Consider the following 24,102-nt stretch of genomic DNA (forward strand, 5'->3'; position numbering starts at 1 on the left):
CACAAAAAATAGACCGAAGGGCAGACATGCGTGCGACCATTTAATTGTATAACTTGAAAGTAGTACAACAAAAGACATTGCCCAATGAAGACTAGCAACACATACACAGCAGCAATACAATAAACTCCTCCGCAACACTTTCCTTTCAATTAATTTAACTTAACAGTAGATTGTTGTCGAGGTAACCTGACAGTTTCAAGAGCTCATAAGTTGTTTAACAAACTGGAATTATGTTTTAAATTTATTGATTTTCAAATACGGGTTTGTCCCAATAATTCACTTCCCTTAATTGTGTTTTTGATAAGAACAAATGCTGAAAATGGACCGATAATTTACAAACATATGCTCAGTACTTTTTAGGAGGGATTTTCTTTGCATCTATAAATCATTCACAGTGGTTAAAAAAAATAAAATTCATGTACATCTCCACTTGTGTTTCAATTAGTCACACCATGAAAAGATTGCATCTAAAATGTATAGTTATGTATTACCAAACCAATCATTGCATGTCAGTTTATCCTACAAACTGACATATTTAATCTTTTAATTGATAAGACTGATTTCACACACAAAGAAAGGCTCGGAACAAAAGTGATCTCAACATGAAGCAGGAGTCCTGATACCTACACCACCATCACGCTGAGGCCTGATTTATACTGGGATCTACTTACATTTGCTTGGAGATGTGTTTAGTTGTTTTCCATGTATAGTACCTGTCGGGGACTGTGGTGAAACAACAAACACCACGCCGCAAATGGGTATTGATCACCTGCCTCCAAGATTCCCCTCCCGCAGCAGAGACAGTCCTCTTAAAGACGACACTATAGAGCTACCTTTAATGTGCATACTGGGACGTATTTACCTTATTCTTATTTGTGTAACAGAGCTTCAGGGTGATTTGAAGAGACTGAAAGGCCACCACTTTCATGAGGTTTAAATCTACTCCTGCATAAAGCTCCTTCAGTACCACAGTGAGAATGAGGATTTCAATCACTGCTTTTATTTTCACTCCCTGAAATGTACGTTCGCTGTTTCAACATCCACACCATAACAATCTGCTAGTAAACCAAAGACTGAGGGATACTGCTGGATATGAAGCGATGATCTCCTGAAAACCAAGTCTCCCGACATTCAGGTACTACGTTCACATCCAATTCACCTGAGTAAGGCTGCTGATCTGTCTGTGTCCACAACACTTGATGTGCGGAGAAATAGATCAGAGTGTTGCGATAATGCTATTAACAGTGAGAGAATGAATAAAGCAGGTGTATTTGGGGACCAAATTCTTTTTGTTTTTATCCAATTTGTTTAACATGCATCTGGGAGAACAGAACAAAATAGAAAACCCTTACCTTTAATGGGAATCGAAGCTCATGCTCCAACAATCACTTCCAGAACCACAGTATGTTTTATCAACCATTACTCTGCTGTCTGGAGTAATGAAGCCAGTTTGAAAAAAAAGAATGCTTTATTTGCCACACATATTGTATAATGAATGTACAGCAATTTAAATGATGCCTTAGATTTTCTTCATTGTCTTTCCATCCATCTTTTATGCAGTTTTATCCAGTTAATTACTGCTAACAGGGTTCACTGGTCCATCAAAGGGAATGCACAAGAGAAGACAACAACACACACTCACACCCACAAGCAATTTCAAGTCATTAATCACATGCATGTGTGTGGACTGTGGGAGGAAGCTGGAGTACCTGGAGAGAATATGCACAGACCATACAGAAATGCCCTCTCTGGATCCAAACGTTCCCTGACTTAAGAGAGCTGATCACTACTTCACATGCCTCCCTCAGCATTTGTTCTTGCCTGTCACATTAACTTCCTACACAAGAAATAATTCTTGCCACCTTCCTCTTTTCTTGATATGCATCCTGCCGTGAGCTCTTCACCGTTTCTGGGTTCATCTAAACACTAAAATGCCGTTGCTGCTTACTGATTTCCCAGGTTTTCAAAATTCTAAACCAGTGCTGTCCAGTATTATCAAGAACAAGACAATCAAACAAGGAAGCAAAACCAACAGGGGGAAAATCACACACAGTTGAAAAAAATCCGAGCCCATCGATACTTTTTGGTGAAGTGAAACAAATAATTGAAGACTTTTACCACAGGAGGTCGTTGATATTATATCTGCGTCGGTCTGTCCAATGTGATTTTTCACCCTCCAAGAGCTTGTTTGTTCACTTGATGGGTGTTTGTTTGCTGTGTTGCACGATAACATGGCCCACGTTACGATAACAGAGGTGGTGCAAATATTTTTACAGGGAGTCCTCCTTCCCTGCACAAACATATGCATACGATCGTGTTCAGTGCGTAAATATTGACGAGTGTTTCCATCAGACTGCAAATAATGGAAAACGGTGCTGTATCACATATACATACTGCATGCACAATTACTTACACTGCATTGATATATGCCGCAATACACATATGAAGATTGCCGCCCAAGGTTCTCATTATGATATAGGTAATATTTTCCATTTGATTATGCAAACTACAAACTGATGCATGCAGACTAACAGCATCTGCAACTTTGTTGAAAGCTTGGAGAGTTATGCATTTGTTTAAAATCAGTTCATGCAGTAACAGCTGACAGTTATGGAGTCTTATTAACTGCCAATAATTTATGATCTGAGCTATACTCACCATCAGCATCAGCTTTTGTCCAATACAGTTTATTCATAAATTCCCTTTTCAATGTCACCTAAGCCAGCACGCTTATAAAAGCTGTCCTCCCACCTAATCCCATTGGTTGATTGTCGACATTATTGCTTATTTACATCCCGCCGGTAGAGCAGACAACCATTCTACACGCTGCTTAACAGTGCACAGGTTAATTAATCCTGTCACTCCTCTCTCTCTCTCTCTCTCTCTCTCTCTCTCTCTCTCTCTCTCTCTCTCTCTCGCTCTCTCTCTCTCTTGCATGGTTTTCAGAGTGATTTCAAAGGCGTCATTCCTCTGCACTGTGTAACAAAGCCAGTGTCATTGCTCTTTTCTACATACTAATTACTACATCTGTAATTGCTCTGGGTTTTAAAAGATAAAAGGCTGCAGAACAGAAACATTAACTCAATAATTTCAGGTTAAAACATAATTGTATTTCAGTGAATACGTATATGTTTTTACAACAGACCACTCTATCAAATGTTTGGGCTGTTAAGTAAGTGAAATTGTGCTTTTGTGTGTCTTAAGCAACACTAGTGTTTCATTTCATAGAGCTCAATAATAATCAGTTGCAACCATTTTGTTGTTTGACGGCTTTAAAATGGCCAAAAGTAAAAAAAAAAAAAAAAAAAAAAAGGAGGATTCTGACTTTCTCCCAGAAAGAGGGATAGCATGGTGTTTTCTCCAGCTCCACACTGGCTCCTTTGTAGTGAACCCAGCTTTGACATCAACTGGGTCAAACATGAGGGAGGGAGGGAAGGAGGGCAGCAGCTGGACCCGACCGTCAATATCACCCTTGTTAGTCAACTTCATCAATGTCAGTCGCTGGTGTTTCGATTTATTTCTCCTTCTTGTCTGTGCATACCACTTATCTCTGTGTGTTCCTCAACATACTGCTTGTGAGACGTTGCACCCCACTGACTGTGTGCTGCTGTTGTCTGACATGTGCATGTCCGTGTCTGTGTGTGTGTGTGTGTGTGTGTGTGTGTGTGTGTGTGTGTGTGTGTGTGTGTGTGTGTGTGTGTGTGTGTGTGTGTGTGTGTGTGTGTGTGTGTGTGTGTGTGTGTGTGTGTGTGTGTGTGTGTGGGTGTGTGTGTGTGTGTGTGTGTGTGTAGACAGGCAACACATTCATACTGACAATTAACAGATAAGCTATTGACAGCAACAGAATTCACTTCACAAACGTATATGCACATAAATTAAACAATCCTCGGGGGAAATTTAAGAAAACACTATTGTGAGTTATTTTTAGATGGATCATAATTACAGGATCTCATCGTCAAGGTGTGAGAGGATTCGGGTAATGCTTTTCGTGGGGACTTGTCAAGATGCATATAGTTGTTAGTTTTTCATATCAGATCATCTGTATAAAGTGTGCATGCAAAAACTGCTATGCTGTTAAAGTAAATGAAAGTAAAATCTTAAAAAGGAAGGGTTTTTCATTTAGCTAAAATATCAAAATTATTTGTATAATGATCTGAGGTCCACTCTCTGTCCCCAGTCCTGAACCCTGGGCTCTATAAATAATGACTGGCAGCTGAAATGGGACTTTGTGACTTTAAGATGTGACTCGGGGAGATGTGGTCTATCTATTGTTGATGAGACAAAAGCGCGAGTCAGATTCATATAGGAGTGGCGGGGAATACTTCTCATATCCTCATATCACAGTCACAAAGCCACCCAGCAAAACTCCAATAACTTCACACTTCTTTCTGGACATGGGTGAGTGCAAAGAATTATTAATAGCTCTTATCAGTTGTTATTACTATGACCTTAAAAATTTTGATTTTTAATAACTTACTAATTTCGCCTTTAATCTGGCTTTGCTCTCATGTTGCCTCCGTGTGCTGTTGTTCAAATGTGTTGCAAGCCAATGCTTCTGACGACTTTAAATAATTAAAAACACTTTTTTTTTTATCAACAGCTTGACTATTAATTTGTCACTGATTCACTGTCTGCCATTGCTATTGATAAAAGATGCAGAGTAACATACGAGAAGGATTTCAGAAGACTAAAGTTGCACAGACTCAACCAGGATTACTTGCTTTATTACTGAAGAAAACACATCCTCACCATCTCCTCTAACCTCATTTAACCACAATCTGGACTGGAATAGGATTGGCCGAGAGCGATGGGCAGCAGTTCTCATCATGCCAGGGCTATGCCAGGTCACTCATGTGAAAGAGGTCAGATACTCCCACATGTGTCACGGGTTAAATATTAGCAAATATTCACAGGAATGGTGTGCAACAAATAATTTTGGGTAGCTATTTTTCACAACAACTTGTGCACAGATTTAAAAAAACAAAAGAAATGGGTGCAGTGTTGATTAATTATTTGACATTTCCTGCATTAATGCTTTTTGCACTGAATTCAAAAGCGAGGCAGAGATAACGCATCTCTCCATCACTATAACCACTGCAGCAGCGGGGCACAGCTGAAGTGTGGGCGTCTGCAGGCACTATCATTTTTGGGATTAACAGTCTTCCTGCTGTTACTATTTATACTTTTCTAGCAGTTTGTTAAACTCACAGCCTCTGTTTCCTGTAGCTAAAACCCCATCGTATGTGCAACTATCAAAAAATAAAAAAAGATGTTGCTCACATGGAGAGTTCAAGCTCATGATAATTACACAACACATGTAGGCAAAACAAATTTCTCAGCAGGGATGTTATTGTTGTTGTGAAGATATTCAGATTTCCTCCATCCGCCATTATGCTTCCACCCACTCTTTGAACAGTTGAACCCAGCCCCCATCAATGTTGACACTCAGTGCCATGGTACTAGTCTCAGCCAGCTGTGAATGGAGGATGGCCTGAGGAGTGACATTGCCAGTGGTGTTGACGCTGTCCTGGTGAACCCTCCGCCACCACATACTACGTTATGTGTGTGTATTGTGTCACTAAGGTCTTTGTTTGCTTGACCTCACAGCCCTTTGTTCCTCCCTGATCAGGGCTAAAACAATGAATATTGTATCTGCAGCCACAAAGAGAGGCTCTTTCCTCCGGGCCCTGGAGCCAACGTTTCGCCACCATCCCTCAGTCGCCTGGTGACGCCTGTGACCGCCGGAGAGAGAGGGTTGGACCAGATTTAGTAAGGGCTGTGAGGTGTTGGAACAAGCAGAAGGGTTTTCACATACGGATGAAGTCAGCGCAGAGAGGCTTACTTTACAGTTGCAATACCTTGTAGGCAGCACCGTACATTACTTCTTGGCACTGGGATCTTTCTTGTTGTGGAGTAAAGGCTCAGAAGCAGCAAATGTTTCCAGTCAGGCAGCCTTGGCTTTGCAAAGCCTTAGGTGCTTTCCTCTATCCCAATTCTGGCAATGCATTTATTAACACTTTGGATATTTGCTACCCGCTTCACCAACGCAGCTTACACTGGAAGAAGTGCATGTGATTGTTGTGAAGTCAGTGGTGGCTGCTTTTGTTTGGACGCTTTATTGGGAATCGCTGCTTGAACTCTTGTTTGTCACTGCTCACTGTTTTTTCTTCTTTTTTTTTCTGTTGCTTTCTTGCCTGTTTGTGGGGTTTTGGTGTATGCGCATGGATTTGCAAGGCCTTTTTCATAGTTCGCCCAGAGGGTGAAAGGGCCCCCAACTGTGGCATAGATGTGCTGTGTGGTTATATGTGCGGTGTGTGCCGCCTGTTTGCTCATTTATTATGCCCCCTCAGGTTGTTATGATTGCTGTATCCGGTGCCTTGGGGCAGTGCCCTACCCCTCCCTGGTGGCCACCTTGCTGTGCTATGCTGGCATGGCATTATTTTGTGGCTGTGGGCACGAAGCGTTGGCCCAGACCGAAGTCCTCGTCGAGACTTATTTCGCCCGCAATGTTCAGGACTATGTGGTCATGGCTTCTTTGTGAGTGATCCTCCTTTAAATTCTCTTTTCTGTGTGCTGTATGCATGTGTGAGTGTTTGCTTAAGACATCTGTCAGTAATTGCTTTTTATCACTGTTTGACTGACTTTTCTCTATGACCAGTATCAAATACTTCCAGTACGTGATCTATGGCCTGGCATCATTTTTCTTCCTCTACGGGATCCTTCTGCTGGCCGAAGGTTTCTACACCACAAGTGCTGTCAAGCAGACGTTCGGTGAATTCAGGAGTACTCAGTGTGGCCGCTGCCTGAGCCTGACGGTGAGAAGAGAGGGAGGAGGATGAGAGAGGAAGGGTGGGAGGGGAGGAAAAGGAGGGGACATCAGGTGCTATTGTTTCGATGCTGAATGCTGGTTTGTTTCAGCTCCCAATAGCTTCATGAACTGCTCTTTGTTAGAGTAGCGTTTGACCAAAATCATGTAATAAAAGCTGACCTAACGACTCCTGAGTGCCTATGCTAAACCTGCATGATTTCTCAAGCCACTGTTTTTGCTTCAACAGTTTATCATAGTGACGTACATCTTGGCCTTCATCTGGCTGATAGTGTTTGCCTTCAGCGCTATCCCGGTCTTCTTCCTGTTCAACATGGAGCAGACCTGCCACACCATCAACATCCTGGCTGAAACGACCCCCAGCATTAATCAGCACGGCTGGATTTGCATGGACGCCAGACAGTATGGTGTGTTGTTCTTATAATCACTGACCACGTGTCCTTCCCGATGAGAATGTTAATGTGCCCTTGAAAGTGATGAATTAATCACTGGGGAGTGGCTGTGAGGCCAATGGTTGAATTGGTTATGTAATAATGAAGATAATTACATCTTCATCTTCATTTCTTCATTGCTGTTTCGGTGATATGCTGCGTGCAAGGAAGAATGTAAATGTTTCATAATGGATCATGATTCAGCAACGGTAAGAGATCTGACTTACGTCATGTCTTCATTTAAGGTCTACTTCCTTGGAATGCAATGCCAGGCAAGTCCTGTGGAATGACCTTGGCTTCTATTTGCAAAACCAGCGAAGTGAGTAGATTAATCAAATATTCCCTTTTACACAGTTCAGTGTTAACAATCATCATAAAATATGCTCTGAATTATTCACGGAGGTGTGTGTGTGTGTGTGTGTGTGTGTGTGTGTGTGTGTATGAGAATGTGTGATATGTAAATGTGGGAAATTTGAATTTTTATGTGACAGAATGGCACTAGCATATCAAAGATTGATTGTAATCTCTAAGAACAACTTGTATTTCTTGTGTTTTTTTTACAGTTTTACGTCACCTACGACTTGTACATTGCTGCATTTGCTGGTGCTGGAGTCACTCTCTTGGCACTGGTGAGGAGCTACTTTCCTTTTTGTACATTCAAGCTCAATTAAAGAAAAGAAAAAAAGTAAATTCAAATGTAAAGTGTCAGTAATCCAGAAGTATATTCTGTGTTTTAATTGGCTTCGCTTGTACACCAGAGGTAACTGAAATTGACATAGTGATGATCAAGGCTTCTCTTTGTAGAAACAATTTCTCTTTTACTCATGCAGATGTGTTTAATTTCCTGATATGTGTTTGCACTAAAAGTATCTTTGACCAAAGTAATAACTCTTGCCCAACACTGCTCACATTAATTAAATGTTTACACATAATGAAGTAAAATTGACATCATGATATTTATTTTGCTTGCTTTAACTCCTTACATGACACTAACTAAAATATGGTTAAAATGAAAATAAAAGACTTTACAGACAGTATAAAGACACCACTGCATGCCAAATGTAAAAACCAATGCTTAGTAAAATATTGTTAGAATGATCAAAATCATAGTTCAACATTGTGTGGTTTAAAAAGAAAAAAGGGTTGTAGTCCCCCTCAATATTTCCTATACATTATTGAGTGCTCCTGCTGAAGCACAGTGTTTTTCATTATTTCCAGCTGATGCATAAATCAAGTGCACTAACTGAATATGAGATACTTTTTTACTGAATTTGTGTTTTTGTCCTTATTTGTGAGTCGACAATGAATTTTCCTGCACTGCTATTTCTTACATGATAAGAGAAAAACAAGTTGTTCTTGTATGAAGTATCTCATTTTGTTCCATGTATGAATGGATATTCACTGCCTGCCCACTTATTCACAGTATCAGCGTATAATACATGTGCAAATTAATTTGTCTTCTCTATTCTCTCTTGTCTATATTACCGTCTTCATTTGCAGTTTCTGTATATGGTTGCCACCACCTACAACTATGCGGTCCTGCGGTTCCTGGGCAGGAAAGGCGTCCGCTAATTGCAGTGCCTCAGTGAACCGCTGTCGTCCTGCTATGAGATGGACAGTCTACATATACAGCACTAGATTTACATTCATCCTCTGGGAAACAGCGACTTCCAGACCTGGATCACCTGCTACTATTTAGACGTGTGGAATAACAGACAAATGTTCCTCTTCACTGTTTTGCATGAACAACAGACAGAGAGATGAAGATAATTTACACCCGGCAAACGAGCTCTGATCTGCTCTTCAAATCCTCCTCTCAGATGATTCTCTTAGCTTTGTTGTTCGTTTTCCTTTTTGCAGGTTGTATCTCTCATTTTATCTTTTTTTCTGTGAGGCTTCATTGGTGCTGATTGTGATGTATGATGTTTCATGAATAATTAAGAACAATGACAGCTTGCTTTGCGAGCCATAACTGCATGCAGAACATTCAGTGTGTCCTGATGTGATGTGATTGGCTCTGAATATGATTTTTGCTGCTGCTCTTTTGCTCCTTTCTTATGTATCAACATCTTGTGAACTAAAGCAAGAGAGGCTGAATGTACCAACGTTGTACTTTGAGCTTTCAATTGCATTAAATGTACTTTGCACTGACACTCAAGGATTTTATTTTTTTTCATTTGATTAAAAGTCTCTATGTAGGGCAGGTAAATCTATATTTGTGTTGTGTTTTGATCACTGCATAGATTAACCTGTTTCATGTCACGGGGTGCTTTGAGACCCACTTTCCAGGTGACTTATGTTTGATGTGCAGATCTGCTACTTAGCCTTGTGTGTGCTTTTTGGGAATTAAAGCTGAATAAACCACTTACATCTGAGGTATTCAACTGTGGGGTTATTTTAGGCATACATATACAGGATGCTGCGAAGAAATCAGTTATGCTGATTACGATGAATTGCATTTATGTATCTCAAGCGCTTAATGTGACTAATTATGTGCCGCAAAGTTTTTTCAATGCGCCGTTCTTCATAGTGATTCAGGGATTTTTTTTATTGTCATTCCAGTACACGTTTTACGTGTCCTGGTACAAAGTCTGTGCTCGAGGCCCCCTTTGACACCAAAACATGAATAACAAAGAATGAAATGGAATAAAAATAGAGGTAAATATAAAATAGAAAGGTATTAGTAATAATAATAATAATAATAATAATAATAATAATAATAATAACAATAATACCCTATGTGCGGCATCTCAGGGGTAGAAATTGTAAAAAAAAAAAAAAAGGAATACAGTTACAGCAACAGCACCAAGCCTCTTGATTAAGACAGCACATTAATCACTGGATGCTTTAGGTGTCCTTTGACAGCATGGTTGTCCCAGTTAGGCTTCAGATCTTGAGAGCTCCTTCAACACAGCTGCCACACTGGATCACTTGGCCACGCAGGAACATGGGTTTTAGCAGATCTCCAAGGGCCAGAGCACAAATACCACACTGCAAAAACACATTCACCTCTCAATAAATATGCAGAGCCAAAGGCATGCGGTGCATTTCCTGAAGAAGAAGACGTAACAAACCTTCAGACAGTCAGGGTGGCATTCCACGAGAGGATCACTGAGGGAAATCTTCACAGTTCCATCAATCTTTTGGTCGCAGAATGAACAAATACCTTTAGCATATCTAGGAGAGAGTTTATATAAAAAGTGAATCTTGCTGCATCTTATGTTGACGTCGAACAATGTTGGAGTCTTCCTTTTAATAATGTGAAACGACGAAACTGACCTGTACTTATTCTGTGTGGCTGTTGAGATTAGCTCTTCTGCAGGTTTTTGAACATCTTCAGATCTACAAACCAATATTTATTTTTCATTGTTCAAGTGAAAACATGTGACTCTTGTATTAAGAACAATGAATAATTCTTTCCTGCAGAAGCTTACTCACGTGTTGGTCCCATTACACTGCTGACTCGGCTGTGACTCCTGGGACAGGGCCGGTTTTGGATCTTCCACTGGTTCAGGAGCCCTTTTGGTTTCAGGAATCTCCACATCCAATGCATCCGTCAGTTTAATGGTTTGGTCAAATACTGTCTCTTGAACAGCTTCAGCATCTGAGGCTTCTGCTGGTTCAAGGACATTTTTGATGTCTGACTCTGCCACTGCTGCACTCTCAGGTGTTGGATCAATACTTTGTTCAACAGTAGACTGGATTTCACACTCAACCACTTCTTCAGTCGGAGCCTCTTCCTCTTGTGTTGTTTCGTTTACAGCAGAGATCACGGGTGACGACTCGACCACAACCTCAGCTGCAGCTTCAATAGTTACTTCTGTACCTGCTCCTGCAGGATGTTCTCCACTGATATTCTCTGCAGTAGTTTCCGCAGCAGATGGGGCAGCTGGCTCAGAAACTATATTAGGTTCTGTTTGCACATCATTGTGTGGAGCACCGTCTTCCTCTTGGGTTGAATTGATGACAGCAGTGGCAGCCGGTGATGACTCTAACGCGACCTCTGCAGCAGCTTCAACAAGCTCTGTCACTGATTCTGCATGGTGTTTGTCACTGTTATCCTCTGCAGCAGTTTCAGCATCAGGTGGAGCAGATGGTTCAGATAGTATATCAGGGACTGTTTGCACAGCCTCTTCTGCTCGTGTTGTTTCACTTACAGCAGGTAATGACTCCAACACAACTTCAGCTGCAGCAACAATTTCTTCTGTACCTTCTGCCTCTGCTGGACGACTACTATCCACTGCAATTATTTCACTTGCAGGTTGACAAGGTGATTCAGATACAGATTCCACGATATCAGGGAATGATGCCACACTGGTTACCACAGAAGTTTGTTCTGCTGATGCTGTACTTTTCATATCCACTGTAACCTCAGGTGAAGCAGCAACAATTTCTTCTGTGGCCTGTTCTACAGGAGTTTTCTCAAAACTCTCCCCTTCAGGTTGTTCAGATGTTTCTGCTGCAGCATTGATTTCAGTGGTTCCATTACTCTCCACTGTGCCATCCACCGCTGAGATTTCTCCCGAGGGGTCGTCCACATTTGCAGCTGCTGTGACGCCGACCTCACTGTGACCTGTGTTTGATCGATAAGCTGCTGTATCAGCAGGTTCTTCGAGAATTTCTGAAGTTGTTTTGGCAAGTGATTTCTCAGAAGGCTTCACAGGAGGCACTGCCTCCATATTCTCCTCTACTGAAGAAGCTGGTTGGATACCATCTTCCACATGAACATCTGCAGGGGCTTCAGCACCCCCGTCACTGTGCTCCATATTTGACTTGTCTCCTGCTGCTTCACCATTTTCTCCCCTGGTTTCTGGATGTGCATCACCATTGGGAACAGGCTCCTCTGTGGTTTCTTGTGGCCTATAACAGAGTGTTACTTATTCCAAACTATACAGAAAAAGATAGCTTAACAAAAACTGCACACACTCAGCATGATTAAATTTTAGACCTGAAGTAATACTCGGTAAAGAGATGTTCTCCTGTACTAACTTTATATCAGCTACAGCCTCCACTGTCGGCCCCTCAGGCTCACGCTCTTTGTGAGCAGGAATAGCTTTACCATTTGAATGATTGGTTGAATCACTGAAACAAAGAAGCACAGACAAAAATGACAATATTTTTATCTGTACGCAGTTGGTTTTTTTTCTATAAACATCTACATCCTAATAAGCAATATGTGGTATTAATGATCCTCCCTGAGATTAATAATGTAAAGCTCCAGACATGAGGATTTGCATAAAAGTAGTGAGAAGCGTCTCCAGCTTGGCAGTTTATTTGGAATTAGAATTCTGCACATACTGTACATACCCTTCAGATGGAGTGACCTCTGTCTTTTGAAGAGGGGGACTCACAGAAGAATAAATTGATCTACAGGATAGGAAATAATAATAAAAAAAAACACACTTAGATAGTAACCTTGGCTTTTAAGACCATGTATTATGGGCTGCTAATTGCGTCGTAAGTAGAAATGAACATTTTCATCATCTTTAACATGCTTGATCTCCAAAATGAAATTGAAGCTTATCATTCCATATCAGGTTGGTTACCAGATTTATTTTGCAGGAAATGATGTACATGCATATCATAACAGCATCCTCCGGCCAGATTCAGAGACTATATATTCCTGTTCATTCATTTATATAATAAGCCAGATATTTATTCACATCATACACAGAGAATAGTGCACAAAAAGCCTGACTTGCATTACAGGATGAGCTTCATGAGTCTGTGAGTTCAGCAACTGACGGAGTAAAGCCGACAAATAAAGAATTTAAATGCCAACATCATGTTTGTTAACACTGAGAATATCAGTAAAAACCAGTGCAATGAGGTCAGAACACACTGGAAATATGGCATATACATGGCAGCAACTGACATGAAATTTGATTTTTGTTGTTTTGTTTTTTTATTGTTGTTGTTGTTGTTGCAGTGGGTGAAAATAACACAAGCTCGTTATGAGGAAGGAGCTCTCACTACTCCCTCATTATGCAACCCCCGTTATATTTGACGACGTGCTCGATCATTAATACATGGATATACACCCCTTAAAAAAATAAAAGTATGATTTATGTATTGTTAATCAGCGCTTGAATCCTCTTATTATGAAAGTACCGCCGGGCTACTGAAGTGTTTCCGGTTCCGGTCTGGGTGAAGCTTCGCTTTCCTGCTAGCTGCAGTCAATCTTAAAAGTGTGTTTAACTTTAAACTCTGATCGAGCCTTGATGGATATTATATGATAAACACTGTGAGTTTGTTCTCGCCGTGTTATTGTTCCTCCAGGCGGCAGCATAGGCTCTGGTTCATGAACAGAAACGTTCATAACGAGCGAGGATCCTCAGATTCCTGTAAGTCTGTCACTGTTACATCAGTTTTGATAGATTTTACTAATCAAATTCTCAATCAAACGTTGTCCAAATAATGTATCGCGGGTATTTTCAGGAGTAATTTAAAGCCTGATCAGGATTTTGACGCAACAGTAACTATATCTCATTCCTAAAACCACAAATAACACATGAAGCTTACAAGTTCACCAATGGAAAGCTGCAAGACTTTAGAGCTCTTGCAGGTGTAAACATGTTTAAATGTGTCTACCAGATAAAGAATAATCTGAACTCTGTCCCTGTCCTTAAACTATATACCCATACGTCCACAAACTTGTCTAAACACTCCCAGAACTAGTCCAAACACCAGCTGAGCTTTACTTTAAAGGGGCAATCTCGTGAACAACTATAAAATGTATATTTTAGATGTGTGCAAATTCATTTCTCGACCACTTATTTGTTTTTTTCCCCCCTAATATTCAATATCTAGTTGTTAGCTCGTGAGTGTGTTTAGATTCATAACTTGTCTTTTCAATATTGAGTTTCAGAAAAATACAAATAATTGCATGTTATTGTGTGGTCAGCACTCTCCTCATAGCAAGGATGTTATAGGGTTGGATCTGGGCCAGGCTTTTCCATGTGGTGTTCTTATGTTCCTTCCCACAGTCCAAATAAAAACATACATATGGTTAATTAGTGATTAATTTACCCATAATTGTGAGTGTCTCAGGTGCCCAGATCATCACAGAGCAATCGCAGATATAGAACAATACACCTCCGATTGTCAAAACATGTCTTTAGATTGTCTGCGTAAACAAATGTTGCTGGAGAAAACTCAGACAACCTTTAAAGTCCCAAATCCAATCTGAGTTATTCCTGCTGTGAGAGTTCTTACTACTATCTGTCACTGCTTCGACATATCTAATTGCAATGGGTGGGCTGTTTTCAGGCTATTTTGAAAGGTTGCTGAGGACATGTTCATTAGATTGAGGTGCATTGAAGCTGGAAAACATCTAAAACACGCAGGACAATGACTCTCCAACATACTGCTGACCAAACCTGTTGCACATCAGTGAATTTTAAGTTTGACAGATTCGTTCACAGATAACAAGCAACTTGCTTCAAAAAACAGAAAAAATCTATATTTTATTCACGTCCACAAAAAGAGTGAATGAGTTAAACCTGTCAAGTCTGAACACTGTTTTTAGTTCATTATATCCTGTCAGTTACGGCTGAATGAATACGGCAAAATTGGCTATTTTCTTACAATAGACTTTTTTTTTAAAACGTAAAGCTTGTTTAATACATTCAGCGGTGCAGGTGTTTCACATCTGCACAGTGACTCATTGTTGCCGTATGTGGACAGGATGGAGGTAAGGCTCATTTAAATTTAATTTAAATTCCCCCTTTGAAAATCAAATGAGAGGCCAGCCTCAGCCTTTCATATCAGTCTGTGCAGTGATAATGAATGCCGGGACATTGGTTCAGAGAGCACACGGGGCAGAGCGCTTAGCACTTATTGTGGGTCATCCGTGCTAAGATAAAAGTGTGCACATTACTTTATTTGTTATCGCGGAGTGTGCGTGTGTTATCTGCTATATCTGGTTTTGCGTTTCCGTGTGATGCTTAAACGTTTACCCATGATGTTTCGATGCATCATTCATGCCTGCATTTCTTATGCGATCACAGGAAACATGCCATCAAGAAGTCATCTTGACAAATTTGGGAGGAAGAAGAAGAAAAAATGGAGCGATGAGGCCATGGAGCGTGCACTAATAGAGGTGAAGTCTGGAAGATGCACAGTGAGACAGGCTGCGAAAGAGTTCGGAGTCCCAAAGTCTTCTCTGGGAGACCGAGTCAGCGGGCGGGTGACACCGGGGAGTCGCAGCGGGCCAGCGCAACTTATACCATCCGCCGACGAGGAGCTGCTGGTTGAGTTCTCCCTATACATGTCCAAGCATGGTTTTCCGCTCACTAAGCAGCAGCTGGTGTCTTTTGCTTCATCGATTTATAAGCGGCAGCACCGCAGGGTGGCATTTTCCAAACTGGGCCAGACCTGGTGGCTCAATTTCAGGAAACGGCAAGAAAAGAATATTACCATTCAGCCGGCAGACAATGTTGTTCGTGGGAGGACAGTATGTGTAAGGAAGGAAGCGGTGGATCAGTTTTTTCACCTGCTGAGCACCGTCTTGGACGGGCACGGGCTCAGAGACAAGCCTCAGCAAATCTTCAACTGCAATGAGTTGGGCTTTCAGCTGGGCAGGAAGAGGGTGAGTCTCCCAAAATCTGCCAGTCTGGGCTACAAGCCAGCACCGGGCTCCAGAGACCACATCTCCGTCCTTGCTTGCTTTAGCGCAGCTGGAGAAGACATTCCCCCATTTATTATCTACTCCAACGCCTACCCAGGGGGGGTCTGTTACAAGACACAAGGGCCTCCCAATGCCCTCTACGGGTGGTCAGACTCGGGCTGGATCAACTCGGACCTATTTAAGAAATGGTTCCTCAAGCATTTTCTCATACACGCACCAAAGGAGCGCCCGCTGCTGCTGATTTTCGACGGGCACAAATCGCCCGTGAACTTGGAGGTAGTAGAATCGGCTCGGAAGGAAGACGTCGTCCTCCTGTGCCTCCCTCCGCAGTGTTCCCACATCCTGCAGCCGCTGGACATCGGCCTTTTTGTCGTCCTGAAGCAGCGTTTTGCTTCACTCATAGGGGAGGGCTGCGCCTCTGACGCACACTTTGCGGTCAGCAAGAAGGAGTTCTCAGGTGTATTTAAAGACACGTATCAGGTAGCGCAGGAGGACGAAGGTGTCAGGATTGTGAAAGACGGCTTCAGGAAATGTGGCATCTACCCGCTGAACCACTTCACCATCAACGAGACTCATTTAATGCCACTGCACAGCATCGGCACTGCGGCCGGACCCTCCATGTCAACACCAGCGCAGGGGGGGCACACAGCGGGGGACCTCACAGCTGCCGGCCCCTCCTCCTGACGCATTACTTGCCCAGGTGTCGGCACGTTTGAGGAAACACTGATTGACTTCATAATTCATGCAGGACCCAAATGAACTCAAGCCAACTCTGTCATCTGATCTAGGAAATAGGTTTACACTGTTTGAGTACGGTGCGCCGCCTCCCTCAGCTTCCCCGCAGAGAGCTCAGTTTGTCAGCGCTCCAGACGAAAACATTTGCTTTTCTTAATTAATTGTCAACACTGTGCTCAGATTTAGTCCATTAATGATGATTAAAATGCTCCACAATGGCGGTTTTCAGTACAAGATCAAGCTGAAAGACAGATGTTTCATTCTGTCTTTGGTGTCCTCGGTTTGTTTCTTGCACAACAGTGCAGATTAAACTGTTTTGACTCCACTCCAGAAACACTTGTTGCTTCTGCTCAACCGATCACACACAAAGTGTTTGCGATCTATTTATCAACTAATTCATCTTCAGCACCGTCTTTTGTTCGTGTTCGTCACCGACTGATGCCTGTTCAAATAGTTTTAGTGAATCCCCTTCAGCGAGACGTACAATGGTAAACACTGGGCTGCATGAACACTTGGTACCCGTGTGTTTTAGTTAATGTAACAAATGAATTTCTTTGTCCTATGTATCTGGGCTGAGATGAAGAAATCTGTGCTGTTTTGTCTCAATTGCAGGAGCTCACTTCCAAGATATGGTCAGATTTGTTTTGGTTCAGTCTACTTTGAAATATTTGATGAGTTATCTCTCATCAAGCAGTTCAAGCCAAAAGTTAAAGACTCGGAACAAAGCAAGTGAACTGATTTCATATAAAACTGATGAATATTGTGCATGTTCATATCACAGTTACAAAGAAATGAGTGTCTCTCTTTGGAAGCTTTCCATTCTCACACAAGGGTAGGTGTACACTGTGATCTCAGGGAGACAAATCCAGGATGAGCAGAGTTTTACAGCCCAAATTTGTCCATAGGTTGAATGATTCGCAGTGTGAGCTCTGACTCGCACTGCTGTTTGTCGTGTACGTGTGAAAGTCAAGTGATGTAACGTCAATGCAAGAGGTGCGTTGGCTTACGGTACCCGTGCGATCGAGAATACTGACAAATAACCGTACAAACAGTGATCAGAACATCTTCACTGTCTGTAACATTAATACAAACTCAGTATGTGGTGGTGGTTGTTTTTTTTTTTTATTTAAATAAACACTGAATACTGTTCTACAGATAATTACAGAACTGCAGGATTTGTGTTGGCTCACATGAACAGGATTAACATTATCAAGATCGCTGAAATTTTGAAACTAGTAAAATATTTACGTATACAAGTCTTGACTATTCATATTTTATGATGTTCATTAGCAAGTCCTTGCTCTAGTTTTTAAGGGCAAGTATGCAGGTGTACCCTGAGGGGGGGGAAACTCCAGTAAGTATTCAGATTAAAGCTTGATCAAGCAGCTGAAGTCCAGGTCAGACTGCACTGTACGGCAGGTCTTTATGAATGCAGCAGATCGGCCCTGGGCTAAGTTAATGTTTATGTATGTTATTACCACAGATGGTAATTTGTGCCTGAAGCCTGGAATAAATTCTGCTATTATTCACTGATACAACAGTGTCAAAGGACAATTTCGGTTTGAATTGCAGAGCTGCTGCCACCTTCTCCCTCCGATCCAACTGGAATTGAGGAACGCTACAGTCAAATATCACAGGTTGATAATTATAGCTAGTATGTGACATATTTTCCCTAATTATGAAGCGCGTTTTATTCTCGGCTGTCCTCTCGTGCTAATCAGTGGAGGAAGATTACAGCCCACCTCAGACGCTGGCTCTCTGAAAAAGGAGTTTTTCTTGCACACTGTGGCTCCTTCGGGGATTGCTGCTTTGTTTGGTGTCTCTTTTTGAGTTGTTACAGCACTTTGGTCAACCATATTAGTTTTTATGGCCGCACCCTCCACAGCAGCTGGAAACTGGAGACATTTTTTTTATTTATTTTTTTTAAGTTCATCCTCACTTGGATACATCCGTTATACCCCTGTAAACACTATCACCACAATGCCTCCGGGGACGGCGGTATAAAGACTTCATTGCTCCGCTCAATGTATCTGTACTTAACTTGACTCATTTTTCTGATGACATTTTCAGTTACACTGCACACGTCCACATTGTTTCACTCCTGATTTTCTGAGCTTCTACAGATGGCAGATTGTCTGAAGAGACAAAATACAGGGAAGTAGAGTCCGAAAACACATTTCTTCGAACTGAAGGTCTCAGGGTTTTTTTTACTGCAGGTTTAAAATATTTGGTCGCATCAGGCTTTTCCATTGATGACATGGGTAATTCATTGTTTATTTTCCACCAGCCTCATGTTTTAGATCATAATCATTATCTTATCATGTTTGACCGAAAACAGTAGCCTTTGTTTTCATTTCATTTTCATTTATTTACAGTGGCAGAAGGCCAATGTTAACTTGTTACACCAACTAACATCTTTCTGCTTCCAAACATCCGATGCCCGTTCTGTTTCATAATGTACCTGGCTCAAATACCTAAATTATTTGTGTCAATGCCAATCCCTCAAGTCTCTTTGGCAAACTGTTGTTTCCTTAAATATTAAGCTAGATGTAACAGCAGAATTCAACTTAGCCTCAGGTCACCTTAAAAGAGGCCTTTTGTGGTAAGAAGGGTACTATTGATTTTTCATTTGACATTTTCTCACTTGAGAAGATGAACAGATTCGGTTTAAGTGGTCAAAGCTGATTTTTACTTTTTAGGAATTCATGAACTCTATACAACTGTATAAACTGCACAAGTCTGGACTGACGTTAGAAGAAACTGTGACTTTGCTGCGTGGTAGACGAGCACAAACACCTTCACTTTAATGATTATGTTGGGAGCACTCACCCAAATCTCCGGGCAGCCGACAGGACGTATGAGTTCTGTTGAACAGGACTGCTTTTCTCAACGGTAGTCGTCCTGCAAGATAGATGCCGTGATGAATGTGCTGCAAGTTCGTCAAAACCAATTCCTTCTCAAAAAGCCATTAATTATAAGGTTGCGCCGCCTCTTTGTTTTACGTTTGAAGATGCACAGTAACGTGTAATGCGCTGTCACACATAGCCAACGTGCATGACCGCTTTAATTACTGGTTTAAACTAAATAATTAAATAAATAAAACTCCGGCTTTGGAGTGTCATCTTAACCGCAGTGATTACCTTGCTTTGTCTTGTTCTGCCTCCTCATCCTTTGATTTGAGGATCCAGCTGGCGTCATTCTTCAGTGCAGTCCGCACTCTGGTGGTTCGAAACACCTGAGACCTGTCAACTCCTACACACACACACACACACACACACACACACACACACACACACACACACACACACACACACACACACACACACACACACACCATCATTCCAAAGTATTTCCACACCACATGTATTGTATAAAAGAATGGAAACATTTTGTGACTTGCCTTTTGACATGATGCTGCTGTTTTTGCAGATTCACCTGTAAAAATCACATGATGACAAAGTAAAAGTGTATTCAGTCTCTTGTTTCTGTCTCTCTCCGTCTCTCTCTCTCTCTCTGTCTCTCCATTCTTGCTCGTGACTTCAGACCTGTTTAAAGGTCCATCATCACAACCTGTAAAACCGCATTCTGCACAGGAAAACAACCCACTCAAAATGTAAAAATGACATTTAAAGTGTGGAGGATTGTGGTAGCGTCTACCAACTGAGTACACCCACCCCGCCGCCCCACAACCTCCCCCCCTCCAAGCATTAAAGGGTGTGTTCACGTCTTAAATGTTTCGTTCAATCAAAACACAGTCAGATGCATTGATCAGAAGTCCACTTCCATACTGTTTCTGTTGAGGGCCGTGCAGACTAGATAGTTGTAAAATGACCAAATGGGATGTTTCAGGAATCTCAACCGCCATCTCCTCGCAGCATGCCTTTGTTATGATGTACGGATTCCTGCCAATGATTTGACTCACGCATTTCAGAAGCGCTTTGTGACATTAAGATAAAGCTCATTTACCTTAGCACACAGCATTGTTTTACAGGTGCAGCTCAGAAAATTTAATATCATTGAAAAGGTCTCTGTCAATCAATTCCACACTCATATAAACTAAAGATCATTAGGTGTGATTGATTGTAATAAATGGTTAAAAGCGAAGGAGGTCAGATCTTATGTTCTTATGTGATTCATAACATATACTATGAAATATTTAGGTATTTTGTGATACTTTGTGTTTATCACTCAAATGTATTTAATGTATACTATATTGATGTTTAACTAACTTAAGCGTTGGGATCAGTTCGACTTTCTAATGCATTCTAAAAATCCTTGGATGCGCCTGTTGAAATTCAGCCATGCTTGTTAAATCTGACTTTTGTTGACTTGTTTTAATGCAATGCTAAAAATGTACACAAAGCAAGCTAGTAATTTAAAAAGCATTCTTATTTTTTACTGCTTTGTTTTGGTCCAAGAAAGCTTGACAAACTGCAAGTTTGAGCCGAAAAGATCCTCCTGGGAGCAAAAATCTGATGAACGAAGCATCCTCTCTCAAGCTGAAGATTGGTTTCTTTGTTTTGGGTGACTATAGAAACTTTAAAAAGGAATACCAAGTTTTTAGGAAGACTTTATTTTTTTTTTATGTGATCATCACACTAATAAAGTTATTTATAAATGCTGTGTTCCATTTCTTCTGGTAAAAGCAAATAGCAGACACCGGGACTTTTCATGACTCATTGTTTGTCATTAATCAGTCTAGACAAAAGAATACTCTGAATTAACAATGTTGAGCATTGATCTGAAGTCTCTGGTTTTCTTCTACATTTAAAGCTTAATGGAAATTTCATCAAAGTTATGTAATATTGTTGTCCTACAATGCGGGCCACATTTAATATCTGCTCTGCCTCTGCACATTTAAAGCCACTCTGTGTTTACAGTGTTATGTCATCCGACAATGCAAATCTCCTCTGTATTCTCTTCGAGCGCCCATTAACATCTTGACCTGCTCTTAATGCTCTAATCTCTGATGATGAATCTATCTGGAGATGTGCCAGCTCCAATTAACCAGGTCAAATTCATTATGCATAGAAAATGAAGGCAACCCTGACTTTGTAATGAGCCCTCGCAGTGCACAGTCAGCGGGCATGAAAGCAGAAGCAGTGTGGAGCCCGCTCTTGTGCCAGATTGTGCTCTCACCTGTTCCAGCGGTGTGTTGTTGGTGCTGTCGGGGCAGAGCAGCGTCAAGCCTCCTCCAGGTCTCTCTTCTCTCGCAGGCCGGCAGGTAGCAATATTTTAACCTGACCCCCCACCCCCTGCAAGGGCAGATCCCACCCCCTGTGAGCCTGAGGTGCCACGCCTGGATGCTGCTACACAGGCTGATCAGGTGTGTGAATGGGTTGCTCCTCATGGGGAATATATGGAGGCACCATAGTTTTTGTTTTTTTTCACCTAAGATGTTTCCTCCTTCTGAGATGTCGCATTCCACACATGCTTCGGTTTGAGAGTTTTACAAATGTTCTTTCATGAAAATCAGATGGAATTAGAACTCTTAGAACCACTCTTGCTTACAAGTTGTTTGCCCTTTGTGACTTAAATTGTCCATTTTAAAGACTTTATTTTCAACTACATGCGTTACAGCAAAGGGGAGAACATTTTCAGGAGATATGCAGAACTGTGCATAACACCAGTTCATGAAGGAAACTATTTCATAAACAAATGACAGCAGGAATAGGAAGCAACAAGACAAAATAGAAATTTCCAGAAAAGCCACTATAGTTTCATTTACGACAAAATTAGAGAGTAATGAAGTCATGGAAGCTTCACTAATTGTAAATGCATCAGAAGGTTACATGCTATTCTTATTATAAGATTACTATATTCTTATCTTATATTCTTATCACACCCTTGTATTCCTTCCTTTTCCTCATTGGTATTGTACAGTTATTTCTACTAAATATTGGATGTTATATATTCGATTGTGTCTTCATTGAACTATTTCTGCTGTCTTTGCTGCTGCAACACAACAATTTCCCACACAGGATCAATAAATTATATCTATCTTCCAATGTTACTGGCAATAGTTGTGGGGTTACAGTTGCTCTCTATTTCCAACACAGTTCAGTATAAATCTGTCTGAATTGAAAACATCTAATCCCCCGAAGACATGCATCCTTTCTGTGTAATCTGTTGGTTTTGTTCCAGTTTTTCACTCATAAACCTTCATCTGCACTCGCTGTTCCAGCCAGTGGGATGTGAGGAATCAAGAGCGACCTGCTCTTAAAATACTTGGAATTTAATCTGTGACCACATCACCTCATTTTTATGTATTTGTACCATACACTCTCACACAGGCCTGAAACTCACTTAACTTAAAAACAAAACTTTACATTTTATATTTCAATAAAGCTGAATAGTGATAGCTTAGTCTGTGGATCGTGTGGATAGTTTAGTGCACTGCATGTCACTCACTTTTGGTTTCAAAATTCCAATAAAAGCCTTTGGGCCAGACATCTAAAAACTCTGCAAATGTAATATAAATTTGAGGAATAGAGGTAATGTTTGCTTTAGTACAATAACCTTTACATAAACAGTACTTTTATTGAAAAGTGAGACAACAAAGGAGATTTCTCAACAACTTATCAATGTATTAATCACTTTTAATGCGTATTTAATTGCATAATCAGTAGCAGGCAGTTGTTTCAATTTACTTGTTACAGAAAATAAATTATGTTTTGTACACGAATTTAGACATAAACTGTTTTCTCTATTAAGAGAATGAACTTATTGGCAACAAAAGTCAAACTAAAACTGAGTAATAACAGTTTAAAATAATAATCAAATGTGGACTGAGGAGATGAAGTTATTCATTTGACAACTAACAAGGAAGACTGCATGGTGTGAACTGTACTACAAACTGAAACTACAAATTCCTGCATACTTGGAGTAATGTGTATTTATAATTCTTCACTTCCAGTCCTGGTCGTAAGTTATAAAAACAAATGGGGCACTTTTTCATAGGATTCAGAAGAACAGAACATTGCAATCTTCTAATATGAGGTTAATTTTCAATACCAGACAATACCAGAGTCTCCTTGTTAAACCATCAATAAATCCTCTTTCTGTAAATAGTTTAGTTATCATGCAGACATTCAGAGTTTGATCCTGCCGGCAGATCATTTGCACCTGACAGTTGAAATACAGCCCTTTCGAGAGGAATGCAGTTGAACCTCCTCTGTTGGTTTGAAACTTTGAACCACAGCCAACATGTTCAGTAGGAATGTGTTGTATTCCTGCAGCCGAGTATCAAAACATGACAAAGAGCATTAAAGGGGTGAGTGAGTGACACGAGCACGTAAAATGTTGACAGCGGGTACATTCTGAACTTAACTGTGTTTTTGTAGCACATAAATGTATGTCACGCACATTTAAACTGGTTCAGTAAAAGGTATGTTTTTTTTCAAATTATCAAATCTGAGACTGTCCTGCATGCAGTGCAGAGGTAAAAGAAAAATAGTATTATTTTTTGTCTTGTGTTTAAG

At 40.9% G+C, this 24,102-nt stretch overlaps 2 protein-coding genes and 1 long non-coding RNA gene across 4 annotated transcripts; 2 read left to right on the top strand and 1 right to left on the bottom strand.

Annotated features, from left to right (window-relative positions):
* The first annotated feature begins 4,228 nt into the window (after positions 1 to 4,228).
* On the top strand, positions 4,229 to 9,634 carry plp1b (proteolipid protein 1b). 2 transcript variants are annotated; one of them, XM_080484006.1, is made up of 7 exons: positions 4,229 to 4,398; positions 6,351 to 6,537; positions 6,659 to 6,815; positions 7,056 to 7,233; positions 7,503 to 7,576; positions 7,821 to 7,886; positions 8,758 to 9,634. In XM_080484006.1, exons 1-7 carry the CDS (start codon positions 4,275 to 4,277, stop codon positions 8,827 to 8,829), a joined length of 858 nt encoding a protein of 285 aa, XP_080340132.1. In that variant the 5' UTR covers positions 4,229 to 4,274; the 3' UTR covers positions 8,830 to 9,634. The 2 variants fall into 2 exon arrangements, with proteins under 2 accessions (XP_080340132.1, XP_080340131.1); XM_080484005.1 differs by lacking the exon at positions 4,229 to 4,398 and adding an exon at positions 5,717 to 5,974 and having other exon boundaries at positions 8,758 to 9,631.
* A 3,754-nt stretch (positions 9,635 to 13,388) lies between these two features.
* On the top strand, positions 13,389 to 17,874 carry LOC308121467 (uncharacterized protein). Its single transcript, XM_080482712.1, has 2 exons — positions 13,389 to 13,601; positions 15,267 to 17,874. The coding sequence occupies exon 2, from the start codon at positions 15,272 to 15,274 to the stop codon at positions 16,568 to 16,570; it is 1,299 nt and encodes a 432-aa protein (XP_080338838.1). The 5' UTR covers positions 13,389 to 13,601; positions 15,267 to 15,271; the 3' UTR covers positions 16,571 to 17,874.
* A 672-nt stretch (positions 17,875 to 18,546) lies between these two features.
* LOC308121468 lies at positions 18,547 to 21,827 on the bottom strand. Its single transcript, XR_013936102.1, has 4 exons — positions 21,761 to 21,827; positions 20,022 to 20,056; positions 19,762 to 19,873; positions 18,547 to 19,522 (listed from the first exon to the last, which is right to left on the bottom strand). It is a non-coding gene; the product is annotated as an uncharacterized lncRNA (long non-coding RNA).
* Between the last annotated feature and the right edge of the window lie 2,275 nt (positions 21,828 to 24,102).

This window comes from Lipophrys pholis (assembly GCF_963383615.2).
Source record: "Lipophrys pholis genome assembly, chromosome: 16".
NCBI lineage: Eukaryota > Metazoa > Chordata > Actinopteri > Blenniiformes > Blenniidae > Lipophrys > Lipophrys pholis.